Source organism: Chiloscyllium plagiosum, unplaced genomic scaffold (genome assembly GCF_037043375.1).
Source record: "Chiloscyllium plagiosum isolate Xiang-an unplaced genomic scaffold, Cpla_swu_hap1 HiC_scaffold_34, whole genome shotgun sequence".
Classification (NCBI taxonomy): Eukaryota; Metazoa; Chordata; class Chondrichthyes; order Orectolobiformes; family Hemiscylliidae; genus Chiloscyllium; species Chiloscyllium plagiosum.
In genome coordinates, this window is record NW_028270172.1 from 43,331,326 (window position 1) to 43,348,970 (window position 17,645).

Sequence of the window (17,645 nt, forward strand, 5' to 3'; positions counted from 1 at the left end):
TGGGAAAGCTATAGCTCAAGTTAGTTAGATGGGTCAGTGTTTGTCCAATGTGTGCAGGAGGGTTTCCTGACACAATATGTAGATAGGCCAACAAGAGGTGAGGCCATACTGGATTTGGTTCTGGGTAATGAACCAGGCCAGGTGTTAGAATTAGAGGTAGGTGAGCACTTTGGGGACAGTGACCACAATTCGGTGACTTTCTCTCTAGTGATGGAGAGGGATAAGTGTGCACTACAGGGCAAGAGTTATAGCTGGGGGCAGGGAAATTATGATGCGGTGAGGCATGACTTAGGATGTGTGGCTTGGAAAAGTAAGCTTCAAGGCAAGGGCGTAATTGATATGTGGAGCTTGTTCAAGGAGCAACTATTGAGTGTCCTTGATAAGTATGTACCCGTCAGGCAGGGAGGAAAGGGTCGCGTGAGGGAGCCGTGGTTTAATAAGGAATTGGAATCCCTTGTTAAATGGAAGAGGGCGGCCTATGTAAAGATGAGGCGTGAAGGTTCAATTGGGGCGATTGAGAGTTATAAGGTAGCCAGGAAGGACCTGAAGAGAGCTAAGAGCAGCAAGGAGGGGACATGAAAGGTCCTTAGTTGGTAGGATTAGGGAAAACCCTAAGGCTTTCTATAGGTATGTCCGGAATAAAAGAATGACTAGGGTAGGAATAGGTCCAGTCAAGGATAGTGGGAAGTTGCGTGTGGAGGCTGAAGAGATTGGGGAGACACTGAATGAATACTTTTCATCAGTATTCAATCAGGAACAGGACATTGTTGTCAATGTGAGTACTGAGTCACAATTAAGTAGAATGGATGGCTTTGAGGTATGTAGAGAAGAGGTGTTGGAAATTCTGGAAAGAGTGAAAATAAGTCCCCTGGGCCTGCTGGCATTTATCCTAGGATTCTCTGGGAAGCAAGGGAGGAGATTGCAGAGCCATTGGCCTTGATTTTTATGTCCTCGTTGTCTACAGGAGTAGTGCCAGAAGATTGGAGGCTAGCAAATGTGGTTCCCTTGTTCAAGAAGGGGAGTAGGGATAACCCTAGTAACTATAGGCCGGTGAGTCTCACTTCTGTTGTGGGCAAAATCTTAGAGAGAATTGTAAGGGATAGGATTTATGAACATCTGGATAGGAATAATGTGATCAAGGATAGTCAGCATGGTTTTGTGAAGGGCAGGTCGTGCCTCACAAACCTTATTGAATTCTTTGAGAAGGTGACTAAGGAGTTGGACGAGGGGAAAGCGGTAGATGTGGTGTACATGGATTTTAGTAAGGCGTTTGATAAGGTTCCCCATGGTAGACTACTGCAAAAAATACGGAGGTATGGCATTGAGGGTGAGTTGGAGGTTTGGATTAGGAGTTGGCTGGCCGGAAGAAGATAGAGGGTAGTAGTTGATGGCAAAGGTTCATCTTGGAGTGCCGTCACTAGCGGTGTTCCGCAAGGATCTGTTTTGGGACCATTGCTGTTTGTCATTTTTATAAATGACCTGGAGGAGGGGTTAGAAGGTTGGGTGAGCAAGTTTGCGGATGATACGAAAGTCGGAGGAGTTGTAGACAGTGAGGAAGGATGTGGCAGGTTACAGCGGGATATAGATAAGCTGCAGAACTGGGCAGAAAGGTGGCAAATGGAGTTCAATGTAGCTAAGTGTGAGGTGATTCACTTTGGTAAGAGTAACAAAAAGATGGGGTACTGGGCTAATGGTCGGATACTTGGTAGTGTGGATGAGCAGAGGGATCTTGGTGTCCATGTACACAGATCTTTGAAAGTTGCCACCCAGGTAAATAGTGCGGTGAAGAAGGCATATTGCGTACTGGCTTTTATTGGTAGAGGAATTGAGTTCCGGAGCCCTGAGATCATGTTGCAGTTGTATAAGACTCTGGTGCGGCCGCATCTGGAGTATTGTGTGCAGTTTTGGTCGCCATACTATAGGAAGGATGTGGATGCACTGGAACGGGTGCAGAGGAGGTTTACCAGGATGTTGCCTGGTATGGTAGAAAGATCGTATGAGGAAAGGCTGAGGCACTTGGGGTTGTTTTCATTGGAGAAAAGAAGGTTTAGGGGTGACTTGATAGAGGTGTACAAGATGATTAGGGGTTTAGATAGGGTCGACAGTGAGAATCGTTTTCCACGTATGGAGTCAGCTATTACAAGGGTGCATAGCTTTAAATTAAGGGGGGGGGGGGTAGGTATAGGACAGATGTTAGGGGTAGGTTCTTTACTCAGCGAGTTCATGGAATGCCCTGCCAGTAGCAGTGGTGGACACTCCCTCATTTATGGGCATTTAAGCGGGCATTGGATAGGCATATGGAGGATAGTGGGCTAGTGTAGGTTAGGTGGGCTTGGATCGGCGCAACATCGAGGGCCGAAGGGCCTGTACTGCGCTGTATTCTTCTATGTTCTATGTTCTAACACTGAGTTGCAGAGTGATGTGGGAGTTCTGATGCGTTGTTTTGTTTTTCCCCTTTTTTTTTTCAAGGGATCAAGACTCCGCGTAAGGCCAGCATTACGGAATCTTAACTGCCCTTGGATAGAATAGCTTGCTGGGATATTATGGAGGGCCATTAAGCGTTAACACATTGCTGTGCATCTGTAATCACATGTATATTATTCCTTCAAAGACTGAGTTGGACAACAGATTTCTCTCTGAAAGTGAACCAAATGGGTCTTTACAGCATTTGATTGGTTTAATAGCCACCATTGCAGAAACTGTCATTCAATTACTGGGTTTTTGAATAAAATTTTAAATTTTATTCATCAGCTGCAAAGATGGGATGAATCATAAAATGAGAGTTTGCATGTACAGAAAATGAATAGGGAGGTAAATGGGATGTTGATTATTGCAAGGGGGCTAGAATATAAAAGTAGAGAAAAGTTGATGATCTTGAGATATATAATTGCATTAGAATTCAAAGTAGCATTGCAACAGACACACAGAAACTTGTTCCCCCTCCAAGCCACATACCATCCTCACCTTTGTTCAGAAGAGCAGAATGTAGAATCTATCGGGATTGGGAGGAGGACTAGTCTGAGTGCCCTACAGGCCCCCTAATAATCACAATGTAGAACTGAATATCTAAAAAGGTGTGCTAGATGCTTGTGATCAAGGATTGGCAATAATTTTTAAACTGTAATAAACTAGAAAATTGCCAGTGCTCATGGATGATCTTTGAAATTGGTTTTAGGATGTTACTGTAAGAAGCTATCAGGCAGTGGTTTAGTTAGATTTGGTACTGTGTAATGTGACAGCATTAATGATCTTGGAGTAAAGGCACTTTGGGTAGCAACGACACAATATAATTGAATCTTACAATCTTTACAATGAAACGAAAGAGATTGGATCCAAAGTTAGTAATTTAAATAATGGTAACTATTTACACACAAAAGTTGAGCTAGCTGAACTGCATTGTGGGCTAGATTTGATCATCAGAAATCGTAGATGTTTAACACATATTTCAATATCCAGCCTAAGTACATTTTTCACAGAAAAAGTCTAAGGGGAGGACCCACCACCTGTGGCTCACCTAAGGAAGTTAAGGATCATCTCAAACTTAAAGAAAAAGCATGTAGATTGCAAAGGTGATTGGCAGGTCTGATGTTTGAACAAAATAAAAAAGATCCACAGAGAATGACTAAACTTCAGAGCATGAGGGGAAGCTGGCTGGAAGTGTGTTTTTAAAAAAAAAGTATAGCTAGAGTTTCAACAGGTATTTTAAAATACAAAAATATAAGTAAAAGGGAGTATTGGTTCTCTGGAATGAGATAGTAAGGAGTTAATAGTAGCTAATGAGGAAGTTTCAGTAAACATTGACAAATCTTTTGATTCTGTGCTTAGAGTAATTTCTGTAAATCAGAAGGTGGGGAAGGAAGATTGGAAGTTGATAACTTACAATGGAAGTAGTACAGAACAAACAGGTGGAGTTGGTGACTGGCAAATGCCTGAATCCTGATGGACTTCCTAAGGCTTTGAGGTGGTTAATAAGGTAATAGATGCATTGGAGTTTTCAAAACTTCCTCTTTTCCACCAGACTGGAAAGTGACAATATAATTCTTCTCGAGAAGGAGGGCAGAAAGCAGGAACCTATATAGATAAGTTAGCTTTTTCTGTCACAGGAGATGTTAAATCAATCATTGTGTACAGCCGTAACCTCATTGAGGTTTTTTTAAGTCAGGAAGAGTCAACACGGTTTATTGGCAATGAAATCTTATTTATCTGATTTGACAGAGTTCTTGAAAGGAGTAGTATGCAGTGCCTATAGACCTGACTTGGTGAACAGCCAACATTTGGTCAGCAAAGGATGTATCTATGGTTTGCTGGGCCTTGTAGAGTTGTTTGTCCAGTCATAGGCTGTTTCTCACCTGTATGTGCTAGAAGATATGCTCACTTGTAAATCATCAGAAGACACCCAGGAAAAAGCAGCCTGTGGTTGGACACAGGGTACAGTGGAAAAGCAAGCGGCAGTGACCAGGTTTTTGTTTCTAAAGCAATAGCATGTAGTGAAGAGCAGCATGTGCAAGTGCCAAGAAGGCAGGGCAACAAGGCTCAATGAGTTTCAGTTTGTCTGTGCATAAGTGATGGTCTCTCTTTGCATGTGTGTCTGTATGTGAATAATTGTGAGGATGAGGAAGTGAGATTGAGGTTGAGGGAATGTGAGATCAAGCCTGCTCCAAGCAGTTTAAAAACCCTAGCCTCACACTGGGTAGGGACATGAGTATTTTCTTGGGAAACTTAGTTGCAGAAATCTTCAGTCTTTGCTTCACCCTAGCCAGTCACAATGTGTATCACTAGAAATGCAAGGTCAATGTTAGTTAAATTCAACTATTTACCTTGACCCTGGTCCTGTTCCCTACAGTGACCAGGATGTGGGTCCTAGTCTGTCTCTAGCTCTGCTTCCTAACAAAATAGCTTTTAGGGGGTTACTTCTGCTTGGCACTTGTTAAATAGCAAATTTTGTTATTTCCTTGCAAGTTTTGAAAAGATTTGTAATTCTGGTTGAAGTTCTGGAGTGAGCAAACCTACATCCAGAATTATTTGTTTACTAAAATTAACAATCTATTGCTTCGGATTTTTTTTTCTTGAAATTCATCCCTACAGTGAAAAGATTTAAGAACACTACTGTTGGCATACTCTATTTGAATTTCTGAAAGGCATTTGAGAAGGTGCCACATGATTTACCATGCAAAGTAAGGTAATAATGTAGAGAGTAACTTTGTAGCATCGGGGAGAAAAAGCTAGGCAGGTGTGATGAGTGGAATCCCACAGGTGTCTATGCTGGGTTATCAACTTTTACGGTTTATATCAGAGCTGGATGAATGAAATGAAAGCTTGGTAGCTAAATTTTCGCACAACAAGATGGGTAGAAGAGTATGCTGTGTAAAGGACATAATACAGATGGAGATAAGTTAAATGAGTTGGGGAAAACATCTGGAGAGGAAGTATTGTATGGCAAAATGTGAATTACTCATGACTTGTAACAGCTATGGAATTGAGGTGCATTGAGAACTCTGTTCTAGTGCATTAGTCACTATGAATGGACAGCAAATAACTAAGACAAGTGGAATGCTGTCCTTTTTATCACACTATCTTGTGCTTAATTTGTTTTTCATTTCAGTCTTACCAGTGCCCTATTTTAAATACTATGTGCAGTTTTAGTCTCTTTCGGAATGATTTGGTTTGACCTATGAGGATAAGTAGTCTTGTTTTCACTGGAGTTAAGCAAATAATAACTTGATTTGAAGTATAGCATTCAGATCCTGAACATAGATTGTTGATAAGGTGGGTGTGGAAAGGGTGTTTCCTATTGTATGTCAGTCCAGATCAAGGGACCATTGTTTGTACAAATTTGGGGTTGTGTAAGTAGAGGTTTTTTTCCTCTCAGGAGCCTGAGACACTTTGGAAGTGTCCACATCAGAAGGTAGTGCAGACAGAATCGCTGAATATTTTTAAGACTGAGGTGGATGGATTATTTTTGGAAAGGGAATCAAGGATTATTAGGCTGAATGAGAGCAGCAGTTGAAATGCAAACCAATAGCCATGATTTTACTGAATGGCAGTGAAGGCTGAAGAGATAAAATGGTCTACTTGTATTGTTAATGTGTTTTGTATGTTTATATTGCTGCTTTGTTATGGCGTCAACTCACTGTCTTGGAACTCACTGCCTATCAGTACTGTGTGTGTACACAGGAACCTCGATTTATCTGAAGATAAGTGGGCAGTATTTCGTTCGGATAATTGATTCAATGCCTCTCCTGTGGAGCTCGAGTTTTCTGAAGTTTCCTTTTTTCCTCACTCTGCCTGCCTTGCTCTATCTCTCTGCCTCAGGGTTTGTTTTTAAGCAAACACACGCTCGTGTGTAAGGGACCTGTAGCAATGCTGAAGCCTCCCACCCAGCCCCTGCCCCACCTCCACCTTCATCAGTTGAATGGGATTGACACAGCCAGCACTTGCGAAGTCAAGCTCCCTATTCAGGAGATAAGCAGCGGCACACTGTGCGAGTTCACCCCAACCCCCCCCCCCCCCCCCCCCCCCCACCCCTGTCCACATTCCCACCCAGGCAGCTGGACTGGTCAACAACATCAAGACTGCTGCCTTCAGGGGTGAGTCTCAAAATGTCCCTTTTCCTGTTGGATAGGTTATTGATTGATTGACAGGAGAGAAAGAGTTAAGACCTTTTGATTAGTTCAGCTCCCGTGACATTATCAAATGATAGAGAAGACTCAAAGGGCTGAATGATCTACTTCATCAGAACATTGATTTGTTGTGATGTGATATCCCAGTTGATGATGATACTGGTCAAGTCGGATTCCAGATTGAAATCTGGCTTGATGGGTCATGTTTTGTTTTGCTGATGTGGTCTTACTAAAACAAAACACAATGTTGCAGATTTAGTTTTAGAAATAAAATTATTTTACTTTGGAATAAAATAAAAATAAAATAGGATAAACCAAACTGTTTGCACTTTGTACACCTTAAAATACCTTTTGAAGCATGTGGTCAAAGTATAGTCTCATTAGCACACTCTCTTGATAATAGGCGGAAGTGAGGACTGCTGATGCTGGAGATCAGACTCCAGATTAGAGTGATGCTGGAAAGAGACAGCAGGTCAGGCAGCATCCAAGGAACAGGAAAATCTAAATTTCGGGCAGGAGCCCTTCATCAGGAAGGGCTTCTGCCCGAAACATACATTTTCCTGCTCCTCTGATGCTCACGCTCTTGCTAACACTGTACAAGGGGTATTTTTAGGTACACTCACCAGAGAAAAATGTTTTTCTACCACCACAAGCAGGCTTAAATTAATTTTGACTTCAGAATCCAGTATGGGAAATCTGAGATCCTTTTTCCTGGAGCTTTCATTTACCTGAGGTTAAATGTTCTCTGCTTCAAACAACCTTCTCAGGTCTGGTCTGGGACTATCATTTAAACTCCTTACCCCAAGGAAATCTAGCTTTGCCATTTCCTGCCCTCGCGCATGTGTGTGTTCTCCAAGCAATGGGTGTTATCTTTGTGTTTAACATAATAGCTGTTTATTTTGTTTGTGTAAACCCTCCTGAAGTATATGAAAACCCATGACTTCTGAAAGCTGCTCCCTTAAGGTGTTTTACTAAAAAAATATAAATTGCCCCATCTAAATCATGATTGGGGGAAGGTGGTGGTAGGACAATATTGGTGTAAAACATATATTCCATTGTACGTTTTGTGGAACTTAGATGGTTACTAATTTTAATACTTTCTAATTTATCAGATCTTCACCGATCTTGCTGTAATTCTGTCTGGTCTGAATTTCAGAAAATTGACTGCTGTAACTTTTGTGCATCCCTTGTAGTACTGCTGTGGTTCAGATATAAATGTCTAAGATTCATCCATGTTCTTGATATGTGAGCAATTGACTCAAAAATAATATTGACTTTGTATAGTAATTGCTAATATTATGAGCTGGTTATCTGAAGTAAGGTACCACTTTCATTTCTGCTGAATGTGTTCATTTCCTGATGTCTGCAGCTGGTCCAGAATATTGCTGAATGCCATGTCAAAAATTGTTTGGAGATATGTTATGCTTGCTGTGAGTTATCAATTTACTGGTCTTAGATTAGCTTCCCTACTGTATGGAAACAGGCCTTTCAGCCCAACATGTCCACTCTGACCCTCTGAAGAGTAACCCACTCAGACCCATTCCCCTACCCTATATTTACCCCTGACTAATGCACCTAACCCAATGGGCAATTTAGCATGGCCGGTTCACCTGACCTGCACATCTTTGGATTCTGGGAGGAAACCAGAGCACCCGGAGGAAACGCGCAGACACAGGGAGAACGTGCAAACTCCATATAGATAGTTGCCTGAGTCAGGAATCAAACCAGTGTCCCTGGTGCTGAGAGGTAGCAGTGCTAACCACTGAGCCACCATGCTACCCATGGTCTTCCCTTTAATGTATATTAAAAAATATTATTTTTGGTAACCTTTTTATCTTATGTAAATTTGTGACAAATGAAAATGTTTATATGCTTTCAGGAATTTAAAAGTTATAATCCAGGGGAATACTACATAAAAAACACAACGTGGAATGACGTTTCAGTATGGCAGCCAGTCAAAAGGTCGAAGGTAATCCCAAGTATTTCCTTGAATTTTAATGCATGCATGTGAAATGAATCCTTACATTTGTTAATGCAAATTTTTTGCTGGATTATGCCTCTAACAAAGATAACAGGTGCAACCTGCTTTGAGTTTGGGGTATGTTCAGTAAACCTTGAATCCATTATCAACGTTTATCCTGTCAATTGATATCTCGGGACTTCAGATACATACGACTCTGAAAATTTCATCGCACTAGAGTTGCAGGTAGAAAGGATAGTGAAGACAGCGTTTGGTATGCTTTCCTTTATGGGTCAGAGCATTGACTAGAGAAGTTTGGAGGTCATGTTGAGGCTGTATAGGATGTTGGTTAGGCCACTTTTAGAATATTGCATGCAATTCTGGTCTCCCTCCTATAGGAAGGATGTTGTAAAACTTGAAAGGGTTCAGAAAAGGTTTACCAGGATGTTGGAGGGAGAGGTTGAATAGGCTGGGGCTGTTTTCCCTGGAGTGTCAGAGACTGAGGGGTGATCTTTTATAGAGGTTTATAAAATCATGAGGGGCATGGATAGGGAAAATAAACAAGGTCTTTCCTTGGGGTGGAGGAGTTAAGAACAAGGGGGTCATAAGTTTAGGGTGAGAGGGGAGAAGTTTTAAAAGAGATCTTAGGGGCAACCTTTTCCCGCAGAGGCTGGTGTGTATGGAATGAGCTGCCAGAGGAAGTGGTGGAGACTGGTACAATTGCACCATTTTAAAGGCGTCTGGGTGGGTATATGAATAGGAAGGGTTTAGAGGAATATGGGCCAAGTGCTGGCAAATGGGGCTAGATTGGTTTTAGGATATTTGGCCAGCATGGATGAGTTGGACTGAAGAGCCATTTTCTGTGCTGTGCATCTCTAGGACTCTATATAGACAGGGTAGTTAAAGGCATTTAGCACACTTATTTTCATTGCTCAGACTCTTGAGTATAACTCTGATCACCCTTCTCTAGGAAGAATATCATTAAATTGCAGATGGTTCAGTAGAGATTTACTAGGGTGTTGCTGGGAATGGAAGGTTTGAGTTATAAACTGAAGCTGAATAGGCTGGGACTACTTTCACTGTAGTGCAGGAGGTTGAGAGGTGACCTTTTATAGAGATTTATGAAATTGAGTGAGGTGAATAAGGTGTGTAGCAAGGGTCTTTTCTCTATGCTGAGGGGGCATATTTTTAAGGTGAGAGGAGAAAGATTTAACAAGGACATGCGGGGCATCTGTTTTTAGAGGGTAGATCATATGTAGAATGAACTGCCAGAGGAAGTGGTGGATGCAGGTACAGTTATAACATAACATTTAAAAGACATTTGGATAAGTACATGAATAAGAGGTTTGGAGGGATGTGGACCAAGTTCAAGCAAGTGGGACTATTTTGGTTTTGGAAGTGGTTGACATGAACAAATTGGACCAAAGGGCCTGTCTCCATTCTGTATGACTCTGTATGTATCATGTCAAAATAGCAATGCTTGAAGAACAGGTATGCAATCTTTGTCTGAATAGTTGACTTTATATTTAAAAAAAAACGGATTTGCGGTCTTGTCATAGTATCCCTGTCTCTTGGGATAGAAGGTCTGGGTTCAAATCCCAAAACCTTGTTAGACAAAAAGTCTTTACTTTTAGTAGAAAGTCACATCAGAAATGTTATATTGGACTATTATTTGGATAGATTAAGTATGAAAAGATTGTGTTAACATATCTTGTTAATGAAGTGTTAACACTAAAGATTATCTTTTTTTTTCCTGATGTCTTAATCAACATTTCTTTTACTAAAACTTATTGAAATTCAAAAAAAATCAAGTTACTACTTTTAAACCATGTGTATAATTTGGCTATTTGTTTGCTGCATAAAACATAACTGCACTTGTAAAGTACAGGTTGTTCTGCTATAGCATGCATTTTTAACAATGCAAATTCGCTGTAATGTGATTGAGTAGGGGATACTGTTTCTAAAGCGCATACTTTTTTAAAAAATGTGTGTTGGCTATAGCACAGTTGCATTGCCAATATTTTATTTGAATTGTGATTCTTGTATGGTGCAAGGTCACAGGAACTTGACTATTGCGCTGTAGAAGAAATCACTACGTACTTCACTGGTCAGTTCAAAGCAACTCTCTACCTTTGGCTGTAAAGTGCTATGTAAATCTCTCTAATTTCTATTCTATTTTTAAAAATGTCTTTATTCTTGTTTGCAGGCTTACCGAACAAAACCATATTGCTGCAGTCTATGCAATTTTTCAACAAAATTTATTTCTGCTTATAAAAGTCATATGCGATGTTCCCATGAGGATGAGATGGATGTAGAACTGATGACTAGTTGTCCTAATTGCACATTTATCTCTCATCAGAAAAGTATGAAAAAACATGTTAAAATATTTCATTCTGATTCTCGGAAAGTGTACAACACTGCCAACCATGTGAATACAGATCAAATAAGACCGATTCAACCCAAAATGTTTCAGGGTAAAATATCAAACCTAGTCCAGCCTGTTTATTTTTGCAGGGTGTGCTCATACAAAGAGGTGTCATTGTATGCCATGAAGAAACATGTTTTTCTTTCGCACTTTGGCAATTTATTAAATAATTACATTGGTCAGGTGGAGGAACCGTTATTACTTTCTGTATATAAGTATTTTTGTAAAGGATGCCAAATGAAAATGGTCACCTATGATGCCTTTCTATATCATATCCTGGATAGACATAAAGAAGTGGTAGGTCCTGTAAAAGCTACAATTGGGCACATAACTGAGCTAAGCCCTAGGCTGCACATTGCTCCTAAGGCTCAGGGGAGCAATGTTTCTCTGCCAGTACTCCCGAGTGTGAGATCACCAGTACCACCACTTAATCCCAAATTAACAGGACATGTGCTTTCCTGTGTTAAATCGGCTGCACCAGCACAAAGTATCAGACCAATTGGATCAATATTTCCAAGTGTGGCATCAACAGCAAATATTACCTTACCTATACCATCAACTTCCTGTGTGAGATCACCTGTGCAACAGGCTGTTAATATATTGACACTTCCTCAAAATATTAAACCAGTAGCTTTGGGATCATTAAGACCAAGCATGAGTTCTTTTCCTTTGCAAAACAGTGTTATTCCAGTAACTGTGTCCACTGCTGGTCCTGGAGGTTTTCCAAAACCAGCACCTGTTAACCTTGTATCTGCAACTTTTCAGGTCACTCAGAATAACCTTACAATCCGAGCAGTAAGTCCGGTCCTTCCTCAGGCGTTTTTGATGCCACAAGGATTGACCGTGGATCATACAGCAGGAGCTAATATTCCCAGAAATGCCCTGCCAACTAATTCCCAGACAGTGAGACACTTAATTCAAAGCAACAAGCATGTCAATGGTGTACCTGCATACACTCTAACCCCAGTTCAGTTTTCTTTGCCTGTTACTCCAGGTAGTATACTGAGTAACAAACCTGGGGTGTTTTCTACATCGCAAGTGCCACTTAATATTTCCCAAACAAATACACTTGCTTCTGTTTCTCAACAACAAACAAAAGGATTGCCTGCTGAAATTGCAGTGATGTCTGCAACTGGGGAACAGAAGCAGAGTGCAGCAGAACCTGCAGCTGCTGTCGACTATACTACACAAAATATCAAGGCTCAACAGTGGAAGAGTTGCTCAGTGTGCAGTGCATTGCTGCCACTGAGTGCTTATGATAATCATGTTGCAACAGCACATAAAATTGAGGAATATTCTGATAAACCAGAGAAGATTGTAGCCTGTGCTACTTACTTGCAGAGAGTGCGTGCTCAAACAAGTAAGTGTCTTTTCTGTCGAAGTTATATGGATAAAAATGTACTAATGTCCCATTTGCTAATGCATGGCCTGACTTGTTTGTTCTGCTCTCTGACATTCCATGAGCTCCCAAAATTTTCAGAACATGTGAAGGCCATGCATGCTGGATTGAGATTTGAAGCTGTTGAAAATGTTAAAGATGGAGTATCAACTGTTCATGAAATAAATGGTGGTAGTTTTAATTTAACAGTTAAATTGCCAGAAGCTAAAATGGGTCCTAATGATATCCATTTAACACTTATTCCAAACAAAATGTCTACCCCTCATGCACCTTTAGTAATTGAGGTATGCAGGCAAACAGATGAAATTAATATGGAAGAAAATGTAATAGAGCCCCAAAGTTCAAAATGTCCCTTTTGTTCAGAACACTTTTCAAGCATAACCTATGAAAACCATTTGCAAGAAGATCATCATGTAGCATCAATGGTTCATCCACTGCTGAGGATACCGGCTTTCAAGTGCATTCACTGTCTTGGTGTATACACAGACAGCATGACAACTTCAACAATATCTCTTCATCTGTTGCGTTGTCGAGGCCTTAATAAAAAGCAAAGTGATATTTTGTCGAAGAGTGGTGTTCAATCAAAGCGTGAATTTCCAGAAACAGCCACTAAGTGCAATAATGAACTTACAAATGGGGATAAGAGAGACTTGGCATTGCCTTCTCCTAAACGAATAAAAACTGATGTGATAGCAAATAATTTTGATGCCTCCCCTGTGGCGTTAACTGACTCTGCAAACACTCCACATTCTCCACCATTACTGGACCCATCTATGGTCTTGGCGCTAGTTCCAAAAGGCTTTGAGGATCGCTCATATGAAGAAAGAAAGCTATTCCTACTTGACTACTTTCACAAGCAGCCATACCCCAGTAATAAAGAAATTGAGATGTTATCTTCAATCTTGTGGCTATGGAAAAATGATGTTGCCTTTGTCTTTGACAATAAGCAAAGGCTCTGCTTGAAAGCAATGAAGTACAAACCATATGTGCTTTTGGGATTCAATATGACTGAATTAAGGAAAGTGAAGCACAATCTCAAACTGGGTGATCTTGGTACAAATATTTGACAGCTGCTATTCCCAAACTTGCATAAGGGGATGAATCAATTGGAAGTGAAGGTATGGGTGCTCCACCAGTTGACATAAATGCAAGGAGACACCAATACTCAGACAATCAGAGTACAAGAGCAAATGGGTCAAATGATTTTGCTTTTAGAGGGGAGGTGTGCCTTTTGTTCTAATTTGGCTAAAATGTCTTATGGCTGGAAACTAGAGGCCAAGCGGAACTTAAATAGCAATGTTTAACTTGAATCCTACTTGAAGCCAAAAATGTCATGTTTATTTAAAACCACTTATGCTGCCTAGTTACTCAGTGGTTTTCAGAAATATGTAACCTTGTGTAAAAGCAAGAAGGAATTTGTTGGAATTGGATAACAATGCATGATTGTGCTGTCGATATGTTGTTACAGAATGAGATTAATGTACAATCCTGTAATGTTGTTCAACTAAGTTTATGTACAATTTACTTTGCCTTGCATTTCATGTCTTGTTTTAAATTTGGTTGATGTGGCAGTCTCTCTTCCTCTGGGGATAAATGATTTTGAATTATTTTTTCACAGGAGGGTAAGAAAATAGAAATTTGGTTGTTCTTGATGCAGAGTTGCTTCCGGCACAGGCCTTGTCGCTCTTTGCATGAGCGTAAATTTGCTCTTTTGATAGTTTTTCAATAGTTGTTAATGGGAGTCGGAGCTGCTGCTTATCTCATTTTAACTCTTTCTATCAGAACTTTGAGATTAAACCTATAAATCACTAATCCTCAGACCACTTGAACAATCCCATATGTACTTCCCATTACTGATCATTTAATCTCTTAAATTTTCAATATTTGTATTTTCACAACTTTTTTATTTTTCTTGAATATTTTATCATAGATAATTTGGGTATTGAATTTATCTACACCTATGATTAAAAGAAATCTTGAGACTGTTAATTGCATTGTTTTAAAATCCACTTCTGTACTGTAAAGAATGCACTGCTTTTGTTTCAACCCTCACTTGTCAATCCTAAAACTTTTAAACAACATTTTTAAAAATGGTATTGATTCCTGCTACTGTATGTACTGTCCACTGGGTAGCGAATGAATGTATAGGAATGGAGGAAATGATAACACGTGTCCTCTGATCGCTAAACCACACATTTAAAGTTTTTGAAATGTATGGTTAGCTTGTTATTTAGGTACTGTTAAAGCATGACTTTGATTTATCTTTGCTGAAGAATGATACATAAATCTTCTAAATGTTGGAAGTTGTTTTTGATTGAAGATAACTTATTGTGTTCTTTGCCTGAAATACTTGTCATTCCTGAATACAGATTTGTGGGCAAGAAAATTATGCTTACCATTGTTCACACAAAACTGGTGGATGCATATTGCAGATGGAAAAGCTCCATTAAAGCTGATGTTAATATTCATTTAGATCAACAGCACGCCTGTCCCCTGTATTTAAAGATTCACATCTGCAATCTCTCTCTCTCGCCCCGCCCCCCCAAAAAAAAACTCCACTGCAGACCCATTCTATTATGTGCTACCTTTAAATCCGATATTAATCTGTGGCTTCAGAATTATGTAAATCTTGAGCTTCTTGTAGAGTCTTGATAGCTTTACAAGGATGTTTTTTTTTTCAGTTACTAGAAATTGTATCTATTAGTGTGCTATAAAGGTAAGTTTGGAATAGCTACAGAATCTTCTTTTTCATAAGCCCTGCAAAATTTGTATTGTAATAAAGTTAGGTGCTAGTTTCTTTAGGAAATGTTCAGTTCTGTCTCTCTTGATTTTGTTTAAATTAGCTTCTAAATTTGCTCAGTTTGAGTTGTAACTTGCTGAATCCAATGTGCACTTTGTAGGAGCATATTTCTGACCGAGATGTTGCACCGTGGAGCTTCATTGTCACTTGAAGTTAATGATACTTATCAGGAACATTGCTGTATGTTTGTTCCATTTTTGTGAGTACTCTATTTTCAGACAAAAACACTGACTTTTTACTGCCTTTGGTTCATTTTTCTCTAGGTTGATTCGTGAGATGCCCTTGATTTAGAACAGTGGAGGTCTTTGCAGCAGCAGGCAGTTGCTGGTCTTAAATCATCCCTGATGCAAAAAGAAACAAATTGCAATTTGCGATTTTCCTCTTTGTTTGTTTTTGCAATACCTCTTTTTTTTTTTCTTGACTCAGCATTTTTCAAATTATATTTTTCTTTCCAATTTATTGCCGGTGATCTAGTCACAAAAATGTGGTTTTTATTCTGACCTCTTCATTTGTGCCTTGAGGTCAAGGTGGAAATGGACAACAGTGAACTTGTTGGGCCAAGTAACCGGTTTCCACATTGTAGGGCTTTTATGATTTCTATAAAAGTGGCATGTAGTAGAAGCTGGCGAAATCTGTTAAATGTCCATCAAATGTTGACCATCTATACATATGTTAACTTCTTTTATGCCATATCACTTGTATTTTTAAAAAGCTATTAACTTGTCTTCCTTTTCAGCAACTCTGCTTAGTAGAGAATCTGATTCATAGTTCTGAGTATGAACCTATAGCCTGTGTATCATGTCAATTGTAGCCAGCCGATATATAGTCACATCTTGTACTGTGCACTGTTTAGTTTGGAATACATAGGTGTGTTTTGGGGGGAAAAAAGGATTAGTAAAAGGTGGTCAACAAGGTAATTACCAGCTAGAACATGAGTCCTTTTGTACAGACCATAATTCAAGTTAGTGCATCTGTTAACAGTAGAAAAAAATAGTGGCGGGGTGGGAGGAAAGAGAAAGAAACCTATTTGGTAGGATTTTAATTGTTATCTGATTTATAAATAGCATGTTTTCAAATTGTCCTTGATCACTAACAATTAAACTATGGACATTCACAGCTAGTTCAATTATACAATTGATAGAACTCTGTTCCTGTAAATTGGGTTTTCAAATTGAACTATTTGCAATGCATTCTTGGCTAATTTTTTAATGTATAGCCTAGATATTAACTCACTTTTTATAGTGCAATTTCTTTTCATGTTTACATGGCTTTGTAGCTTAATGATCTTGATGTATTTATTGCATTGTTAATGGCTAAACTCCAATGTATCCTCCCTAAAATGCTCATCTTACAATAGAACCATGGATTGTACATGATAAATACCTATATTTAAAAGTTGTTTTTAAACAAAGATTTAACAAACACATTCTGTTGGTCTGATAATGTTTGTGTTTTAGTTTTGATTATATTTATATGCAGGATATACATAAAGGATCCAAATAATGTTTGCCCTTGGAAAGAGTAAAAGTTTCCCTTAAATGTATTTTGAGTTGTGGTGATACTTTAAAACTGCGTTGGAGTTTGTATCTCTGCTACTATTATTGCTTATTTAAATAGACAAGTTTTTTTGCATTGTTATAAAAGGTGCCTATTACTGAGCGTCTAAGGCATGTTCTATTTGTATGTCCATTTACATGCACTTCCAGCATATGTCTTATAAGCTAGTTAAGTTGCCATTTTTTTTGTTTCCATTGGTTTTTGTTGTTGTATGCCAGATATGATTTGACCAGGCATGTTCACAGTTTCTGCATATTCAGTATAAAGTGTGTTTGTGGTCCATGTGCTTCTGTGTTGTATTGACAGGTTTTTTGTGTTGGTTTAGTGATGTAATTATTTGTACATAGTAATACAAAACACCTTTTTTATAAAAAAGGTTGTCTCTGTATTTGTGCAGTGATTTGTTTTATAAAGTTACCCCCACCCCTCCAAAAGGCAGAAGACCTTTTTATGAAGTATTGTATTAGGTTTGGAATTTTTGACCTTTTTATATTCGTTCATTGGTTTAATTTTTCTCAAGTACAGAATTAAAAAGCACAACGTTTTGCATTTTTGTGGTTTTTGGTCATCATTTTTTTTCACCCTCGTGTAGTCATTTCTTTCATTATGAAATAGTTATATTGAAATGTCTCCTAAATTAAATTTCTAATTTGTATGTAACTATCTAGTGTATTATAAGGCTGATATAAAACTGGGTCAGAAACCTAATGAATATTTTGCAACTTTTGAAGCCAGCTTATAATGCAGCAATCTATAATTAAAACTGCTGATATTTAGCACAAAAATGAGGTCCTTGTTTTCCCAAGGAAATAAAAATGAGTCTGCATTAAATAATGCAATTTTAAAATGATGGCAGTTTGGCTGAGCAACAGTGCCAAGAGAGG

General features: G+C 39.1%; 1 protein-coding gene across 7 annotated transcripts in view; it reads left to right on the top strand.

Moving 5' to 3' along the window:
- Positions 1–17,399, top strand: part of LOC122564354 (activity-dependent neuroprotector homeobox protein 2-like) — a 42,193-nt gene extending 24,794 nt beyond the window's left edge. For all 7 annotated transcript variants that reach the window (XM_043719105.2, XM_043719107.2, XM_043719102.2 and 4 more), the window contains 2 exons: positions 8,500–8,589; positions 10,787–17,399. In XM_043719105.2, coding sequence (XP_043575040.2) covers positions 8,500–8,589; positions 10,787–13,471 — 2,775 coding nt within the window. In that variant the 3' untranslated portion in view covers positions 13,472–17,399. The remainder of the gene's footprint in view (positions 1–8,499; positions 8,590–10,786) is intronic.
- The last annotated feature ends 246 nt before the right edge of the window (positions 17,400–17,645 follow it).